This window comes from Acomys russatus, chromosome 18 (genome assembly GCF_903995435.1).
Source record: "Acomys russatus chromosome 18, mAcoRus1.1, whole genome shotgun sequence".
NCBI classification, from domain to species: Eukaryota; Metazoa; Chordata; class Mammalia; order Rodentia; family Muridae; genus Acomys; species Acomys russatus.
The window spans coordinates 2,547,858-2,567,720 of record NC_067154.1 but is presented as its reverse complement, the minus strand read 5'-3'; the positions used below and the strand labels follow the sequence as shown (position 1 = coordinate 2,567,720).

Genomic DNA, 19,863 nt, shown 5'->3' with positions numbered 1-19,863 from the left:
CTGGACACCTGTTCCTCTGAAGTCAGGAACCACGTACTACAGTGAGGAGGCAGCTGACAGGGATGAAAGTACACACAGAGCAGACGCACCTCTGCCTCCTATCTCCTCAGTACCTGAAAAAGCCTGTGTAAATGAACACAGACAGATGGCTTCCCTCCCCACTGCCTGTCTCAAGAGACGCTTATGCCCCTACTGGATGGCCTGAGTGACCCAGGGTTGGCCCTGGAGGTACACTTGCTTTTATCGCCGTTTAATATAATGGCTGATTCCATAAGCAATCACAGACTTGATTAAAATGAATGTATTACTGTAGGTTGATTTTTTTTCCACTCAAATGTTTATATTCCATCTACCTTGAACAATCAATTGAGAAACACAGGGCTTCCAAAGCCTTCCCAAGGACGGAGACTTTGAAACAACACTGCACACAGTGGGCAAGGAAGACAAACGGCTGTCAGGGTGGGAGCCACCTTCACGGGGCTGCTTTCTTCAAGTCTCGAATCTGTTTAATCAGGTAGTTCTTTTCGTCAGCGAACTGCTCATCATCTGTCCTTTCTTTCTGGAAGCTGCTCAGAAACTCAATGAGTTTGGGCTGGTTTTTTAACAGAATCTCCACAATAGGCTGCGTCTTGTGGGGGCTGGCCACAAACACCTAGAACAGAGGCAAACATTTGATCAATGTCTTTCTGGAACAATTCACAAGCAAGTGCAGGAGTGTGGTATGTTGTTAACCCTTGCTGCTTCTCTTTTCTCCATCATCAGCCTTGGGGAGTCTGTGCCCTCTGCAGGGTCAAGCAGCATAGGCTCCCCTACAACGGCCCATGAAGGAACAGGCTCTAGCACTGCTCCCCATGGTAAGTCCACCCCAGAAGGCCAGCAGCCCACACAGGCCAGTAAGAGAATCCTCAGAGTCCCACCCAGCAGGTCCAGACCATAACGTGACAAGGATCTTGCCTTGGCTCATAGTAGCCACTAGAACAAAGGAAGCACAAGGGAGATTAGTAAACACCTTGAGAGGCGTGAAAATAAAAATGCGAGAGCCAGTACTCAGGCAGGCAAGTCATGACTACATAGCTGTCTACCTTAGGAAGAACGTGGTGCAGTCAGTAAGCCTCACACTGCAGGGAACTAGGAGAGGCAACAAATCAGGGCAATAAACAGAAGGAGCAGAGAGAGGGGAGTGCCCCCTGGAGAATGACTGAGGCCAGACACTGCCTCTGAACGGACCACTTTGACAGGCCTCTGCCAGACTGTCAGAGACTTAGGTTATAAGAAGCTAAACTTAAAGTGGAGCATCGCTAAAACGGAGTAGAGGTGCGACCCAGGCTGCCCACTAATTCCTTGTCTCAGTGCTGTGAGGCAGCTGCACCACAGTCGCGGTGAGACAGCAAGGCCGGCACTCAGGCCTCTCTCTCTTTTTCACCCAGTCTCTGACTCCGGCCCACGGAAAGATACTGCCTACATTTCGGGTGGGCCTTCCCACCTCAGCGCAGCTAAGCCAGGCAGCCCCTCACTGATGTGCCCAGAGCTCTGTCTCTTCAATTATTCAGGTCCTGTCAAGTGGACAATCAGTATTACCCACCCCAGACAACTAAGGAAAACAATCAAATTCTTCAAGAAATAGAAACTCGACAAAATCTATTATAGGAGATCAACTTAGTACCAAAACCCACAACAAAGAAAAGCCCAGGCCAGCTGACTTGTGATGGTAACTTTCTTTTTCTTTTCCTTTTCTTTCTTTCTTTTTTTTATCTTCTGATGATAACTTTCTACGAAACATTTAAAGAAAAATGAATACTAGCATTTCTCCATTTCTTCAAGGGAGGAACTTTCCTAGTCTAGTCTACGAGGCCAGCAATACCAGTAACTCAGGAAAAAAGAACCCGTGGCAATGCAGATCGCAGTGTGTGACACAGAAAACAAGTGCGCCAAGCACAAGGAAACATGGCAAGCTGGAATACACAATGGTGCAGCAGCTGTGGAAAAGCATGGCTGTCTCCTTGGTAAGCAAATCAGCAAGTGACCAAAAGATCCTGTCCCAACACAGGGAAAAGGTTCGTCCAGATAAACATCTTGCTCCAGGGTCCAGAGCAGGAGTAGTCAGCAGCCTCAAGGGTTAAAGGCCTGTCTTAACCAACTGATGAATGGCTGTCCACACACAGGGTTGCCATGGCCATTACAAGGGACAAGGTGCTGCCCAAGCCACAACATGGATTTGACTCCGCTCACACGAACTGTCAATACAGGCAGATCCCTAGAATGAAAAGCTGACGGTGGCTGCCAGGTACTGCTGAGAAGGGAATGGAGAGACTCTTTAGGGCACAAGGTTTCCTTCTGAGGTGCTGGAATGTGCTGACATAACCCCTAGGGGTGACATGAAACACTGAGTCCTGTCCTTTAAAATGGTCAACATGGTAGGTAAAGTTTTTCATGGGGACGTACCCCTTGGACTAGTGTCTCGATATAAGTGAGTATATACCATTTAACTCTTTTTGCTTCTGGGTGAACTCACTCATTATGATAATTTCTAGTTCAATCCATTTGTCCACAAATTTCGGAAATTCCTTGTTTTTAATAGCTGAGTAGTATTCCATAGTGTAAATGTACCACAGTTTCTTTATCCATTCTTCTACTGAGGGACACGTAGGCTGCTTCCATGTTCTGGCTATTATGAATAAGGCTGCTATGAACATGGTTGAGCAAATTTTCTTGTTGTGTGCTGGAGCATCTTCTGGGTATATTCCAAGGAGTGGGATAGCTGGGTCTTGAGGAAGCCCTATTCCTATTTTTCTGAGAATGCGCCAGACAGATTTCCAAAGTGGTTGTACTAGTTTGCATTCCCACCAGCAATGAAGGAGTGTTCCTCTTTCTCCACATCCTTGCCACCTACCAGGAAAGTGGGTCAGAGGGGAGGACATCCTGTTGAGACTCTAGGTGTGAGAAGCTTGGGAGAATGAGGAAATAGAAGGATCCAGAGGGTCCTGGAAAACTACAGGCGGGTCCAGGCCCTGGGGTCCTCCTCAAACTATGGCACCAGCCATGGAAAATATAGGCAGTAAACTTCGAACCCCTACCCAGACTAGCCGATGGACAGGACATTCTCCACCGTTAAGTGGAGAAGGAGATCTGACTTTCACACAAACTCTGGTGGCCCATATTTGACCATGCCCTTTGGATGGGGGCGCCTGGTGGCACTCAGAGGAAAGATAATAGGTCACCAAGAAGAGACTCGATACCCTATGAGCATATACAGGGGGAGGAGGTCCCCCTCAGTCACAGACATAGGGGAGGGGAATAGGGGAGGAAGTGGGAGGGAGGGAGGAATGGGAGGATACAAGGGATGGGCTAACAACTGAGATGTAATTTGAATAAATTAATAATAAAAAAGAAAAAAAATCAGCTGAACTTACTGTTAACTCTAAGAACAGTAAGTACAGTGGCTACTTTATTCATCTTTATATTTGACTATGGCTTTTCTGATAGGCATACTAGACCTGACATACTGTAGTTACTTATATAAATTGTTACATAAAGATGCACAGATAGTTCTGGCTTGTGCTTTAAAGGTGCTATTTTTATCTAAGTTTAAATAAAATGTGAATTTATAGATAGCCAAAAAAAAAAAAAAAAAAAAAAAAAAAAAAAAAAAGGTCAACATGTGAATTTTAATACACATGGGTTTTGCTATAATAAACTAAAATTGTTACTAACAAAAAAGATTTTCTAGGCTCATTTATGTTGCACAAATACCTGTTGTTCACAGCTTACCTGTGAGTATGGCTGGAATTGCCACATTCTGGCCTTTTCTGGTTAGCATTTGCTTATAAGAGAGCTACTAAAGTTCTAATCACCAATTGCCTGGCATTTTGTGGTAACTACATAAATAACTCACAAAAGCACTGCTTAAAAACGAAGGGAAAGCTAGGTACATCGGGCAAACGAAGCTTCTTTCAGAGCCCTCTGTTTACAAGGCAGCTGTCCACTAGACGCTCACACTGGCACTGGCTGAGGATTTACTGGGTGGGTGGCACGACACTGAGCGGACACGGGAGACCCCACAGTGGAAGCTCACTGCGGACTGATGTGCACACACAGCTGTCGTTGCTCTCCTCCTAAAACCCAGGCTATTTTCAGAGTACCTCCAAACAAAGGTAAACAGAGGAAAATAGCCTTGGCTTTCTGAACTGCCGTTTTATTGTCTGCATCCCTCAGTTTACATAACAGGTCTCAGAACTGTAATTTATAGTGTTTTCAAGCACAGATTAAAAGGTAGTGGCCACATTCAAATAGTTTTAATCCAGGAAACAAAATATTTCGGTTTCCATTTTAAATTCAAATGCTTCTCGTAAAAATTAAATCTTGCATACATCTTCCCTGACCTCATCTAAGTTCTTTTTACCAGGAAGGATTTGAGCTGATAGGCATAGGAAGGCTTGCTCCAGCTTTGCAGGCCGCTGGAATGCTTTGTGCATGTGACATGGGGTTGCCCATGTTAAAGTCCATGCCATGGAAGGGGAAATAAAGTAACCATTCTTACACACACACACACACACACACACACACACACACACACACACACACACACACACACAAGCACTATCACCAGCAGCATCTGGCAATCTCAGAGAGAGCACACACACACACACACACACACACACACACACACACACACAAGCACTATCACCAGCAGCATCTGGCAATCTCAGAGAGGCAATCTCATCTGTGAAGCAGTGTCCAAAGTAAATAGCAGGTCAAAGAACCAGGAACGCCTGTGACTCTTCTTCTTGGGCGTTTCCCAGCATTCTTCATGTTGTCCTTGGATGTCTCTAGGAACTTCCGTGGAGATACAGGATATACTAATTTGACTTATACAAATCAAGCCTTCCAGTTCTGTTGAATGGATGTTGAGTTTTCTGATGACCTGTAGGCCATTCAGGCTTTAAACTTCTTAGAACCAGTCATGTTGAAACATGATTCACGTATCATGTAGTCAGCTGAGTTAAGATTACACACACACACACACACACACACACACACACACACACACACAACCAGACTGTGCTCACAGTCAACCTTAAGACACTTTGTCACTCCAGAGAAGCCCTACACGCACCAACAGTCACACCTGCTATGGCCTCACCATTCACCTCCTACAGACATTTCATATTGACGGCATCATATAAACCAGCAGTGTTCTTATGATTGATCCATGTTGTGGCACGCATTAGTTCCTCACACACTTTTACTGTCAAAACATTACTGAAGGATTAAAGGATGTAACTCCTGCTTGTACACTCTTGGCAGTCACTAACACAGAGTGATTTCTCACTACACATCATCATCACTTTGCTTAGCTGTCACCAACAGCACACAGGTGTTTCTGCAAAGCCCACAACCAAGGGGTGAGCCTCAGTGGTTGAGTGCATGCTAATAAATTTGTCCTTGAATCTCCCACAGAGACAGCTTCCTCAGTCAGAAAATGAGGGTTCTCCAAATGCCTAACTTCAGGAGGGTGAGGGGCATGGAGTCCTGCTGGGGAGAGCACTAACACAGAGGGTGGAACACTGGCTTCGCCCTTGCCTAGGTGTTCTGATATGCCCTGGGGACCTCACACAGCAGCTCTCCTGACTTTCATCCCAGGATTTTCCATGTTGCAACTGTCTAGGGCCACGAAGGCCTGAAATGGAGTCTCACAGGAGTCACTGGACTCAGGCAGGTGACGGAAGTGGCATTCCTAGTCTGCAAATGCATTTCTAGGAGTGTGTCCCACGGGACCTGCATCTTTACAGAGGCTCCTTTGAGGCTAGGGCAACCATTTATAAAGACACGAAAATGTCTTGCTTTTCTAAGTAGAGAGCTATTATTTTGGGGACGTAAACAATTGAGTGCCCGGGTACCGGGTAGGCTCAGCTCACACACACAAGTAAGCAAGTGGTCAGCTATTTTTAAATGTCTCCACTCTGTCCAGTGATTAGGGAAACCAAATTTGGATTGTCTGAGGACAGGAGCAGGCTATTCTAGTTTGCCATACACTGAATCTTTCTATAATCATATATTTCTGGACAATGTTAGATGGCACTAGTCTCATCTCATATGACAGCGTGCACGCTTGCAGGCACCGTGGTGTGTCACACAATGCTCTGCAGTGTCAGGCCTCAGGTGGGGCTGAGGCAGGTCGGCCATCTGATGCTCGGTGTTTTCCTGGAAGTGCACATTCACACGTTTTGTTTCCTCCTATCTGTTTACTTTTTATGGACAGCTATAACGCAGAGAAGAATACAGAGAAAAGATGTCACGTGCCATCTCAGGTGCACACAAGCTGTACATCACCAGCCTGGCTGGCTTTAACCTGACTGCAATTGTTGCACACCTCCCTCCCTTTGGCACCACCCCTCTTCTCTCTTGAGGTGATCATATCCCTGAACCTGTGTCTGTCTCCTTATACAGGCTGTAACTGTAAAAGCATAAATCCAGACAGAGTCAAGTTTTCAAACCTAAACAAGGTATACATTCTGAACATTGCTCCTTTCATGCAGTGTGTCTGAGGCCTCACCACATCGCAGGCTTACGACCTAGCAAGGCAGACCTCTCTACCTCATTCTTCAAAAAGGTCATAGGTGACCTCATGTCTTCTTTACCAAGCACATATTGAATCAACTTGTCAAGATGCAGAAAAAAAATTCTGTTAGGATTTCAAGTGGAAATAAATGAAACTTAAGTTAACATGTTAATGATCCTAGTGGCTTTTTGGACAATAAGTGCCTGGAGACAGAAACACTAAGTCTTTATCTTGTCAAAGCAATGATCACCCTGTAGACTGCTTCTGCTCTCCACCAGCAGACAAAGCACTCTGTCCACAGATAGACTCCTGAAGGGCAGCATCTCCCGGAGCTCACCGCGCTCTTAAGGAAACTCTAGACATCAGCCATGAGAAAACGACCTCAAACTGGCAGAAGCTGGTCAGACGCACAGTGTGAACAGTAGTAAGACATGGAATTAGTTAGCCGTAGCTCAGGGCCATTACTAGAAGGTGCCCAGCGATGAAGCAAGATACCTGCGAGGCTACTGCTCTGAAATCACACACAGCACAGCATGACGTGACAAAAATGAGGACAGCTAATATAATGTGAATAAAGATGAAGGAAAATCTCACGGACATGTTCATAGTGGCTATCTGGACGGGATGACATATTAACTTTTACCATATATATATATATATTTAAATCTATTATCTAAAATTTCTGGGAGGTAATTTTATTACTGAGATAGCAGGAGAAATGTTAGAAATGTTAGGAAAAAAATCTCCATTTCTAAAGTGTGGGGGCTGGTGCATCCCCAGCACTCCCCTTGGGTTCAGAGAGGAGACTGTCGAAAGCAGAAGCTGGCACTTAGGTATTCCATTCTAGCTCAATCTCCAATCGCATTAGTGAATTGTGGGGGAAAACGAGCTTTTCTTTCTTTTTTATTTTAAAGGTTTATTTTTGTTTTTAACTCTGTGTCGGTATGTGTGTCTGTATATGGGTTTGGGCATGTACACGCGATTGCAGGTGCCTTTGGAGGCCAGAGGCATCAAATCCCCTGGAGCTAGAATTGTGGATGGTAGTGAGCTACCACATAGGGCTGGTGGGATCTGAACTCGGGTCCTCTGGAAGAGCAGCAAGTGCTCTTCTCCACTGAGCCATGTCTCCAGCCCCGGAAAGGTTTCTTGTAAGAGAAGAGAGAGCACTGTGCTGCTAAGCACTTTCCAGCTGCTGCCAGTTTGGGGTTGGTTTCTCATAACTGATGTCTTGAGTATAAGTAAGAGCACAGTGAGCTCCAGGAGGTTCTGATTTTAAGGTGTATATTCCCAGGCAGAATTCTGTGTCTGCTAGTGGAGAGCAGAGCAGTGTATAAGGTACGAGGCCTTCACAAGGTAAAGGTGCAGTGTTTCTCTTCTGGAAACTTGGCCTCACTGGGTTTCCATCCTCTTGGCTTCCAGTGAGACAAGGTCAAAACTGAATTTATTTTTCAATGAGCTTTAATTTGAAAATGGCCCTTTATCTCAGTGCAGGGTCCTGGGCTGTGGGTCCCCTGAGGTTAGGTCACCTTGTAGCAGATGTGAGATTTCTCTAAATTTACAAATTCACAGTAAAGGCTAGAGGCAAATTTACCCAACTGTAGCTGGCACTCAAGTAATAGTTCTCTGCAGTTAGATGACTGGGGATATAACCTAAGTCTGCAAAACACAAAGACTAATTTTCTCTCAGGTAAAGGAAAAGAAAAAGCAGAGGCCGTGCCACTTGAAAGTTGGAGAAAAACAGATCCATGCAGGCATTGGCTCTTTACCTTAAAGACATGGAAGGCTTCAAACTGGATGTTGGGGCTTTTGTCTCGCAGCAGGTTCATCGTCAGCTTCAGGTTCTCTGGCTTGCTGATGTACTTGGTCATAATGGCGAAATTGTGGCGGTCCAGGATCAGCTCACCTAGCAGCTGCGAGAAGACACACAGCCAAAGCCGTTAGTCGATTCTTCCCATCTGTCTCAGCAAAGCTGCCTGAGAACCCGGGACGTGCGGCTCTTACAGGCCTCGTAGCCCCTGCTATTTCTTTAATCTTTCATGTGTTTTGTTAATGTTAGTCCGCACAGCAGTTTTTCCGCCACTCACTGCTCAGCATGCTAAGCATCTCTGTCCGCCATGTGCTTCCCGGCCACATGCCACTCTAGGAACACTCAGCAGAACACAAGTAACAAAACTGACTGCAGATTTCATGTTAAATACATCCTATCTTATCCTGGACTTAAACTTTTCATCATATTTATTTGTGTGATTTTGTGTGCGAGTGTTTTGCCTGACTGCACGCATGTGTACAGTGTGTGTGACTGGTGCCTGCGGGGTTGGAGGAGGGTGCTGGGTCTCCTAGAACTGGAGTTACAGAGGCCATGTGGGTGACAGGAATCAAACCCTAGTCCTTTGCAAGATTAATATACACTTTTAACCACTGGCTTTTATTATGAAACCTGACCTAAGGTTAGAAAAATAATCAAACCCCTGAATTTATATCAAATGGTTTTTAAAAATTACATTGTGCTGTGTGTGTGCTTGTGAGCATATGCAGGGCAGGCAAACTGGTAGCATTCAGTTGTCTTCTACAGTGCAAGTCCCTGGAATAAAACTTGGGTCATTGGGCTTTGTGCCAGGCATGTATACCTGCTGAGCCATATAAGAGCTCACAAGTTCTACAAAAAAGCACACGGGCTAGGGATACAACTTAGTGTACAGAGAGACAGTACTTATCTAGTATGTGTGAGGCCCTAGATGTCATCTCTAACTTGGCATTTTAAAAAAGTACAATCAAAATATTTTATGGTGACAAATCCATGGTTCTCAAAAGGCAATGTCACCCTGAAGCAAAATTAAAATATTCAAAGCAAGAATAGGTGCAGCCCCTCCAGCAGTAGGGCGAATGCACCACTGTCTCTACAGCCTCCATCTTCCAGCAGCAGAAGCCTCCACTGGCCGGCACTTAAGCAGTGCACCTGCCCCACTTACACGGACGGCGTCCCTCTCACTTTCTGGACTGATCCTGAAAACCTGAGAGCAGCACACTGCACAGATGGTTATAGAAATCCTGGGTAGGAGGAGAGAGCACAGGAACAGCAGCTGTTCTTTCAGAATGAATTCCAGGAGTGTGTGCAGGAGTGTGTACAGGTGTGTATGCAGGTTGTGTGCAGGAGTGTGTGCAGGTGTGTGTGCAGAAGTGTGTGCAGGTGTGTGTGCAGGTGTCTGTGGGGCAGCCATCTTGCTTATTTTGTCTATTCAACAGCAAGAACCACAGACATGCTAAGAATTAGCCATCTATCTGCTAGTCCTGCTGCCTCTCACCCTGGTGAGGAACGGTGTAATTAAACTTTATTGGAACCTCCCTGTCCCCGTAAAGCTCCCAAGGCTCTCCTGGCAGCTGCTTCAGTTCCTGGCTTCTCACAGCCTATTCTGTGTCCGCCTGTCACTGTCCCCTTTCTTATGTACAACATTTGGGGAACTTTGCAGGTTGCACACTTGGCTCTCTTCTTCCAAGCCATCCTGTCTTCATCAGTGGGCACAATTTTGACACTGATGTCTCCAGAATTTGTAGTCAACATTGACCCACAATTCTGCCTGTTTACAGACCCACCTCAATGTTGCTGGCTGATTAACTTAACATATTTAAAACCATTTTTTTTTCTTTATTGGTAACATAGAGGCTTGTCAGCTTCGTAAGTCTTCCTCGGCTCATTTCCCTTTGGTCCTTTTCATAGCAAATCAATTTTCAAGGTTTGCCAGTTTTCTAGTTTTCTGTGGCTCTTGAACCTCCATCCAGCTCCTCACATTTAGCACCAGTTTCCTTACTCAAACACTCCCTTGTTGCCATCTGGATTATTCAAAATTCACAACGAGTCCCTCAGTCTGTACTAGTCCCGTCCACTCAGCAACTAAAATGGTATTCCTGAAACTCAGCTCTATTGATTAATTCCACTTATGAAGCAAATAAACAAACGTCTCTTTCCAAGGATTTAGGGGAACAACTCGTTAGGACGGCACCCTGAGTCATGCACGGAGAGCCATGTCTGCTCTCCCTTCATTTCCTCACTGCCTCATGCAGTCTTCTGTGTCTGCTTCGGCTCTGGCTCCTGTCCATTTGAATTTTGAGAAATGCTGTCTGTCACTCCTCTGTCTGTCTGAACCGTTACTTCTCCTGTCTAGTTCTGAGGCGGGGCTGAGGGCGCCCCTCCTCCTGGGTCTCCCAGCATGGCCTCTGCACTTGCTTTTGGCATGTAGGATCTTTATGAATCTGCCGTACCGGTAAACTAGCCATGTGGCGTGCATCGCTGGGGCTATCCTAGCAAGTAGGACCCTCCCTTCTCAGAATGCAGGAAGACACTTGATTAAGCACTGAGGTGGCAGCCCGAGTCCCTCAGGGTGAAAGGAGAACTCTGGGTACCACACCCTGCACTGTCTGGTTCACCTGACCTCCCAGCACCACCCACTATGCTTCCTGGTTCATCTGAAATTCACCTGCTAACCCAGAGAGCCTCTGCCTCAGCAAACTGTCTTTATCTGGATAGTTACACTTCTTTTATCTCTCCAAGAGGCTTGGGAAAATTCTCATTACAAGCATCTCTAGAGAGGGAGGCAGGAGTGCTGCTTTCCTGAACAAAGGGCTCCTCAGCCTCAAGATTAAAGCACTCCTCACTGTAAAGTCTGCAAGGGCTTTTCAGCCCTAAAACTATCTACCTGTCTACACAGCAAATGCACAATAAAATAATGTAAGACAAATAGGACAGAGGAAACTTCATGCTGTTAAACTTATCCCTAGCTCTGCGGCTTCATTTATGGGTCCTTGATCCCATTCCATGGGTCTACTCATCTGTTCTTACTGTGACGACTCTGGAGAGTAGCCTGGAGTCTGGTATGGGGATTCCCCTGGCTCCCTTCTTTTTCCTCAAGGATGCTCTAGCTATCTGGGATCTCTGGGTTTTTGTTGTTGTTTTGTTTTGTTTTATGGTTTTCTGAGACAGGGTCTCTCTTGTGTATCCTTGAATCCTTGGCTGTCCTGGACTCACTTTGTAGACCAGGCTGGCCTTGAACTCACAGTGATCTGCCTGCCTCTGCCTCCCGAGTGCTGGGATTAAAGGTGTGCGCCACCACTGCCCAGCTCTCTGGTGCTTTTATGCAAGGTATAGGGTTGTATTTTTCTATTCTGTACAGAATGAAGAAAACATGGTATACATTCACAGTGGATTTTCTTTTTTGAGACAGTGTTTCATGTAGCCAGGTTGGCTTAGAACTCACTATGTAGCTGAGGATGACCTTGAAACTCTGATCTTCTATCTCCCCAGTGCTACCATCACAGGCATGAGCTGTCACACCTGCATTATGTAGCTCTGGTGACTCAATGCAGAGCTTTGTGCATACTAGGCAAGGCCTCGACCAAGTGAGAAACAAATCCTGCCCTACAGCGGTGCTTTACTTAGTCACAGAGAAGAGTGAAGCATGCTGCTTGCTGGGAAATGGATGCACCTGGAGACCTCCACGCAAGGCAAGATCGCCAGATGAGAACGACAGACGGCACCTGCTCTCTTTCCTTCACACAGACACATAAACCACTTGTAATCACATATGCCATGAAGATGAAAGTCAAGACTGGAAAAATAGGGCAAATACAGGGAGAGGAGACAGACAAACATGGTAAGCATCCTTATGAAGCCTGCACTACTTACAGTAAGTATGCTGCAGTAAATTTTTACATAAAAGTTTACAAACACATAGAGTCTTCAGTAAGGATTTGTTAAAGTTACATTTATGAGTTCAATTCCAATTAAGTCATTCCAATTTTATCTTCTTCTTACACAATCTTACAACTTTAGCCAGGTGTGATGGTGCACACTTAAAAATGCCAGCTGTAGAGGTACGAAACAAGTTCAAGGCCAGCCGGAGCTCCACGAGGAAACCCTGTCTGGAGACACGAAGGGCAGGGAGTATAGGTAAAGCAGCGAGCATTTGGACAGCACACGCAAGGCTCTGTAATCCCAGAATCCCATACGCACACACACAATAGTCACACACCAAAGCTGTTACTACTATCTTTCCTTCTTGACCTATGACTTTAAATAAGCATGTTCAGGAACATATTTTTAAATTGAGCATGCTCAGTAATATGCCCACCCCCTAATGTGCTCTTCTATATCGAATAGCTTAGATCTCTTTAACTCAATGAGGGCTTTACTTTGGAACAACTCCTGTGTTCTTCGTGCTGCACTTAATATTTTTCTGTTCTTCTATGTGGGGGTGGGGGTGGGGAGCATGCTTATTTCACCTCGGTATTAATCAAGACGTGAACACCAAAGTGCAATACAATGCATCACAAAGTAGGGTTATTTTAAGTAAATGGAACATATCCGCATTTTACTTAATCATGCAGCTAGTGTAACTAAGAGGGACTCCTGCAAAATGTGCTGTTTTAATGAAATTGGCCAGAGGCCTCCCTCACCCCTCCAAATATTTCCACCAAGCTTCTTTTTTAATAATAATCTTTCTTTCTAGTAATTAAATGCCAGGCTCCTGAAAGATAAGACATAAGTTCCTAAGCTCCAGCACATGAGAAAAAAAGAATTTCTCTTGTAATTACTTTTTATTGGCACCAGGACTCTAAGCATCCCAATATTGAGAAAGTCTAGAAAGCATTAGAACATGACTGGAAAAAGCAGCAGGTAGCAAATACTTTAGCACTTCAGCCAGCTGATATCGATGAAGCTGGCGGCCACTGCAGCTGTCTAACTTCTCGTTTCCGACAACTATGGACTTCACTGGCAAAACCTTACAGGGTCAGCATTTGCAAATGTGACTATCAAGACAGCAGCTACTGCGACCACAGATCTAATTCCTTAAAGGAAAACCCAAGCTGACATCAGCAGAGTTCCCCAGAGTAACTGTTCTTTCAGAGAAGGGAGCCAGCAAGGTTGGGTAAGCCTGGTGGTGGTAAGGGATACAGTCTAGTCATCCAGTTAGCGTCCTTGCATCAGGTGATGGCTGCAGCACCATTTCAGCAGCACCTCCAAAGCCCACTGTCCTCTCAGGGTTCTGCCCTTTGACACATGCTTCCGTCTGCCCCACCCTGCTCCCATCTAGCCAGCACTCTACTTTCTCATGTCTGCCAGTTGAAGTGGACTAGAAAGGAGTTTGAACAAGAAAAGCAGGTCTGAGTAAGTTAATGAAGAAAAGCAAACAAGCCTCACAGGAACGCAGACACATTTGTCAACAGGTAGGAAAGGGGACCTTGCAGGTGTTTCTGAAGCAGCTACAAAGGTGGAGAAGCTCTGAGTGGGGGAAGGGCACTGGGGCAACAAGCACAGGGAACTTCTTTGCCCACTTGGGCTGTGCCGCACTCAGGAGCTGGATGGATAGGTGCTCCTCTCAAATGCAGATATGTGCTGCTGGCACCAGCTTCATCAGCCCCCAAGTCCCAGCTTTACCTAAAGAATGTGGCTCCCTTCCAGAGACTGGACTCTGGGGCTAATGACTAGCAATATTCACTTGAAGAACTTAGTTTGATTCTCTGAACCTATAGGCCATACTTCTGTGCAGGGAGGTAGCACACTGGTGCTTGGTGACTGAGGCCCTGGGGTTTCATCCCCAGTCCTACAGAAATAAACAGATGATGATGATGATGATGATGGTGATGGTGGTGGTGATGATGATGGTGGTGATGATGATGGTGATGGTGATAAGCTACAGTAAGGCTCTGTCCTAACCACATTAAAGTATGAACAGGGAAACAGGACAAGGTGGGGCAAAGTGTGACAGTGGAGATACGGGTGGGGAGTCAATATGTTAGGAAGAAAAGGCAAGGTAGGCTGAAAGGGCAAGGACACTAGCTTTCTGTCAGGCCTGAGGTCTCAAAGATAGGACAACTTTGGTTCACGTTCTTGTCTCCTTCATTTGGTTCAGTCACTTACTGACACAGGAACTCTACTTTGGCTCAGTTATCTGTCAGACTCACACTGAAAAACGGGACTTGAGAAATACCCAAGCCATTTCTCACACGCTGGCCCTAGGGGCACTCCTCTCTGTCTTCACTATACCAATGGCCAGCTCCCTCCGAGGCCTCTCTCCTGCGATACTGAGAAGCTCTTCTGCTGCCATGATTATGGAGGCCTAAAGCTGTGGGGCACATCTTCATTTTCTTAATAACCAAATTCGCTCTGTGATAACTCTTCCTGTGCATTACTCCTATTCCCTCCTCTCACCTCCCTCCCATCCTGTTGAGCCCCATTCGTCCCCACAAATCCTTTCCCACACTCAGGCCTTTCTGTCTGGCGGTCCACTCACTCCAGCCCTGGCCACTGTGTGACCATGGGGTTGGAGCTCCCCAGTGGAGCTTGATGGGCTCATCACTGGGAAAACAACTAAGACAAGGGTTCCCCGGCTCAGAATCTTCTGTCAGGAAGAGTTAAAGCCGGCAGCTCCAATACACCTCACACCTCTGCACATAGGACAGGACAGCTCTGAGGTCACTGCTGTGCCTGAAGGTCAGTTCTCTGCATCACTGGTCTCACTTTGAGGAGCTCTGGCACAGCACACGGTGTCTCTAAACAGTCACCGTGCATTGGCTTGTATCATCGGGAACCTCAATAACAAGTGCTGACTGAGTGGCTGAACGCTGGCCTGCCAACTACATCAGAAGTGGGGACAGTGACAGCATAAATACAGGGGGCGCAGCATGACTAATGCAAAATCACAGTAAGAGAAATAGAAAAATACAGACACAACCAACTTCTTTCATTATCTTAATTTAAAATTGCCATCACATATTAAGAACGTGTGCATGGCCCCATGAGTGTCCTCATTCTGGCATCAGAAGTGAGCTGCTCAGCGGGTACAAGGTATACAAACTACACGGCCAGCACAGGGTTACTAGCTGACAGAAAGTGTCCTGAAAACCCAAGTGTGATAAAGGACAGAGGTGCAGTGCTACCCCACCCCACATCACTGCATGGTGCCACCTGCTCTTACGCAACCAAAAAAGTGGCTGTTTTTGAGCAACTTCTTCTAGGGAGGGAAGGTACTGTGCTGGGCTCCTGAGCATTTCCATGGCATATCATTGTGCCTTTAGACAGCAAACACCTACTGGTCTTACACACACACACACACACACACACACACACACACACACACACACACACACCTTATTTAGGCTCGTTTTACATGTTCACACTTAGGCCACTGCTCAAAAGGCAACTGCTAAAGAGGCCTTGCTGCCATTCCAGCTGCTGTGGCACATTGCCAGCCCCAGGCATGGCTTTCTTTCCATTGTACAAAACCTCGCCTCACAGAACCGTAACTTTGTTTGTTAACTAAGGCTTTCTTTCTTAATGGGAACATTCCAGAGTCTCCTGGAATGTGGCCCCTCAGTCAGCTAACTTTTCCATTTGGTGCTTAGAGCACCTGAAAGCCATGCAAGATCTCCTGCTGTCTAAAGCAGAGCCCAAGGTCACGCTGGTGGGGTGTTGCCGCTGCATGTCTGCAAGAGTAGCAGGTTAATATCTGCTGACTGAGCGAACATTCTCCCTCCCACTGTTTTGCCAACACTTAAACCAGCATTTGTGAGTAATTAAGAACCAGCCCCCGGGGGCCTGCACAAGCTGTTGCACCAACCAAGGACAAAGCATGTAGTAAACTTATATCCCCTAGTTAGATCTAGCCAATGGACAGTTCATTCTCCACAGTTGTGGGGAGAGTGGTGACTGCCTGTGACATGAAATTTGGTGGCCCCAATTTGATTACTTCCCCTTGGAGGGGAGGCCTGGGGGCACTCAGAGGAAGGGGAAGCAGGCTTTCCAGAGGAGACCTGATAGGCTGTGGTCAGAGGGTGGTGGGTGGGAAAGGAGGTCCCCTTCAGTCAGAGGAGGGGAATAGGGTGGAGGGGGGGGGGTGGGAACAGCAAGATACAAGAGAGGGGAATAGCATTCAGGATGTAATCTGAATAAATTATAATAATAAAAAAAAACCAGCCAGGCCCCCTTTGTGTGTGTGTGTGTGTGTGTGTGTATGTGTGTGTGTTTGAGAGAGAGAGAGAGAGAGAGAGAGAGAGAGAGAGAGAGAGAGAGAGAGAGAGAGAGAGAGATGCATACCATGAAACCTGTGGAGAGTTCAGAAGACAACCTCCAACCTTGGGTCTTGGTCCTAGCCTTTCACTTTGAGACAGGGTCTTTCTTGCTATTAGCTGCTGTGAATGGAAGTCCCAAAGTAACCAGGTGCAGTGGTGGCGCATACCTTTAATTCCAGCACTTTAGGAGGCAGACGCAGGTGGATCTCTGTGAGTTCAAGACCAGCCTGGTCTACAAAGTGAATCTAGGACAGAGAAGCCTGTCTCAAAAAACAAAAATAAAACCATTTCAGCTCTTAGTCTAACCTCCATATCATAATGAACAGTCATTTTTGTAGTCGAAAATTTTATAGAGTTTATCATTTACTGAACTTACAACCTTCAGGGGGGAATTTAGATGTTCACTTTATACCGTATTTTGGCACTGTCACTTAAGTCCCAGCTGGCCCATGAACTTCCTGAGATTTTCCTAGCTCTGGCGCCTATCCTGCTAGCTCTCTGTAGGGGCATGTAGGGTTACAGACACATGTGCCGTTGTATTCTGCTTTTAAATAAAAATACCTTTATTCTAGTTTTATGTGTGTGCGTACTTTGCCTGCAGCACTTGTGTTCCTGGTGCCCTTGGAGGCCAGAAGGGGCCATTGGATCCCCTGGAACTGGAGTGACAGGCGGTTGTGAGCTGACATGTATGTGTTTGGACTTGAACCTGTGCCCTCTGGAAGAGCAGTCAGTGCTCTTAACGTCTGAGCCATGCTTCCTGGTGTGATATGGGTCTGGATAAGTACTCCACCCTCAGACACAGCTCCTCAGCCCTGCTTTGCTTTCTTTCCTACCCAACTACACCTTCTTTTAACTTCTTTCCAGATTCTGTTCCAGTGAAGTCCTGGCAAGCTTTATTTTAATTTAATTTTTTTTTTAGCAAGGTTTTACTTATGTAACTAGACAACTTTTTTTTTTCACATAAGCATTTCAGATCCTTTGTCCTGTGGTACTGAGCATCAAACTCAGGGCGTGTGCCTGCCAGGCCAGTGTCCTGCTCCTGAGCTGTGGCCCAGCTTAGCTGACACTTACAACACAACTGTTAGGGAGTAACCATTCCTTCTGCTTCTTTGTTATGAATGTGATTTGAGCATTTGGAGTCCAATAGCGAAGCTGTGGCTAAGCCCTGGCTCACTAGAGTGCTTGGGGAATGGGACCTGGCGAGGAAACGTGGCTGACAAAAATGCATTTCGGGAAAATGTTACAACCCTGGGAGAGAAATGCTTCCCTTACCGTAGGAGCCCAATGACATTTCAACTCTATAAACACCGTGTCATAGCTAACAGTTGTAGTTTCCATTAAAAAACACTAGGTTTATGATCTCCCAAACTTAAAGCATCGAGGGGAACTTACACCTTTATGTTTGTGTGCTGTACTTTGGAATGGACACTTCTCTGAGTGTCTTGTGCAGAGATGCAGAGAGGCAGGGAACTGGTTCACTTTGACATTTGTTTCTATAGTACGGTCCACTGACGTGATTCCTAGGGCCTCCACTGAGCCTTCCTGACGCCCACTCCCAACCCAGTCACCCTGATCAGCTTCTCTTCACCTCTAAGAATACTCCCAGGAGAGAAGCACGCGGCTCTGCTTAGTCAGCTGAGTTTGGTCTTCTTCCTTAGTAAAGTACCGCACATCCGACAGCTCAGACCCAGCATAAAACCCACCCTAGGCGTACTTCTCAGATTAAAGGACACCGAGTTTTCTGTATTTACTTGTACAGAGCAGATACTGTGTGATAACAAATGTCAGCTTACAAGGACTTAATGAACTCTGGTATTACCTTTAAAGATTGTCTCTTTGTCACGTAGTTCTCAGACAGCAGCAGTTTCTCATAGTCTTCAAAAATCTAAGAAAAAGAAAGTCAGTAAGCGTGGCAGCATATCCTCTGCAGCAGGGGTGTGCTCACTTCTTCAGAAGGTCCCCTCAGACCCAGCTGCATCACCACTGCTCACTGGGAGGTCTCACACCTCACCACAGTTCTGGACACAGAGAGGGTTAGCATAGGGAGGGTAGGGACACAGAGAGGGTAAGCACAGGGAGGTTAGGGACACAGAGAGGGTCAGCATAGGGAGGTTAGGGACACAGAGAGGATAAGCACAGGGAGGTTAGGGACACAGAGAGGGTCAGCATAGGGAGGTTAGGACACAGAAGGGTCAGCACAGGGAGGTTAGGGACACAGAGAGGTCAGCACAGGAAGGTTAGGGACACAGAGAGGGTCAGCATAGGGAGGTTAGGACACAGAAGGGTCAGCACAGGGAGGTTAGGGACACAGAGAGGGTCAGTACAGGGAGGTTAGGACACAGAGAGGGTCAGCACAGGGAGGTTAGGGACACAGAGAGGTCAGCACAGGGAGGTTAGGGACACAGAGAGGGTCAGCACAGGGAGGTTAGGACACAGAGAGGGTCAGCACAGGGAGGTTAGGGACACAGAGAGGGTCAGTACAGGGAGGTTAGGACACAGAACACATCTGCTCATTAGTTTTACAAATTAGAGATTAAGTTGAAAGATGTAATAATTTAGAATCCCCCTAATAAATCATTCTAATAAAACATATATTAAAGCTTCAAGATAACTTGTTTCAAAGGAATCTATTTCCGTACTTGGTGGCTGTGAGCCCACAATTTGGGAAACGAGTAAATTATAATTAAGGCTTAGGACTGTCAAATTCATAATGTCGACAGGTGAGGCTTGGGGTGACCACTGCTAGGTGATGACCACAACACTCCTACTGGCCTGTGCGAAGTTCATCCATTCTCACAAGGAGCCATGACCCTGGGGCATGGACATTCCTGCATCTCAGTGTAGTTACTGGTCATGGGCTAAGCCCTTTGGGAGCACAGCTGGAAGAGTTTGGTACCTACTTCCACCATTTGTGGGCACACTGCTGAGAGAACACTGCAGTGGGAGGAGCAGACAGCCTGAAGTAAAAAAGCTCAGGGAGGGAGAGGGACAGGACAGCCTCAGAGTGCTGCGTGGCAGGCTTCTGTGCACACCTACCAAAACTTGCGATTTAGAATTGAGAAGTACAATTATGCAGCTTGAATTAAAGTCACACTATTCTTTCCTTCAGAAGACACTGGAAAGGTTACAGCTCAGATAAAAGCTCTCCCTAAAAGCTGGTACATTGAAAACCTGGCCCTCAGCTTGCGGTGCTTTTGAGAAGTGATGGATAGTAAGAAGGCTAACTTCACCAAGAGACTAAT

The 19,863-nt window shown here is 46.3% G+C and overlaps 1 protein-coding gene across 2 annotated transcripts in view; it reads right to left on the bottom strand.

The window, feature by feature from the left end:
* Nucleotides 1–293: 293 nt before the first annotated feature.
* The window catches only part of Cab39l (calcium binding protein 39 like), an 83,700-nt gene continuing 64,130 nt past the window's right edge, over nucleotides 294–19,863 (bottom strand). For both annotated transcript variants that reach the window (XM_051160641.1, XM_051160642.1), the window contains exons 7-9: nucleotides 18,441–18,506; nucleotides 8,326–8,469; nucleotides 294–652 (exon numbers count right to left, since the gene is read on the bottom strand). In XM_051160641.1, coding sequence (XP_051016598.1) covers nucleotides 473–652; nucleotides 8,326–8,469; nucleotides 18,441–18,506 — 390 coding nt within the window. In that variant the 3' untranslated portion in view covers nucleotides 294–472. The remainder of the gene's footprint in view (nucleotides 653–8,325; nucleotides 8,470–18,440; nucleotides 18,507–19,863) is intronic.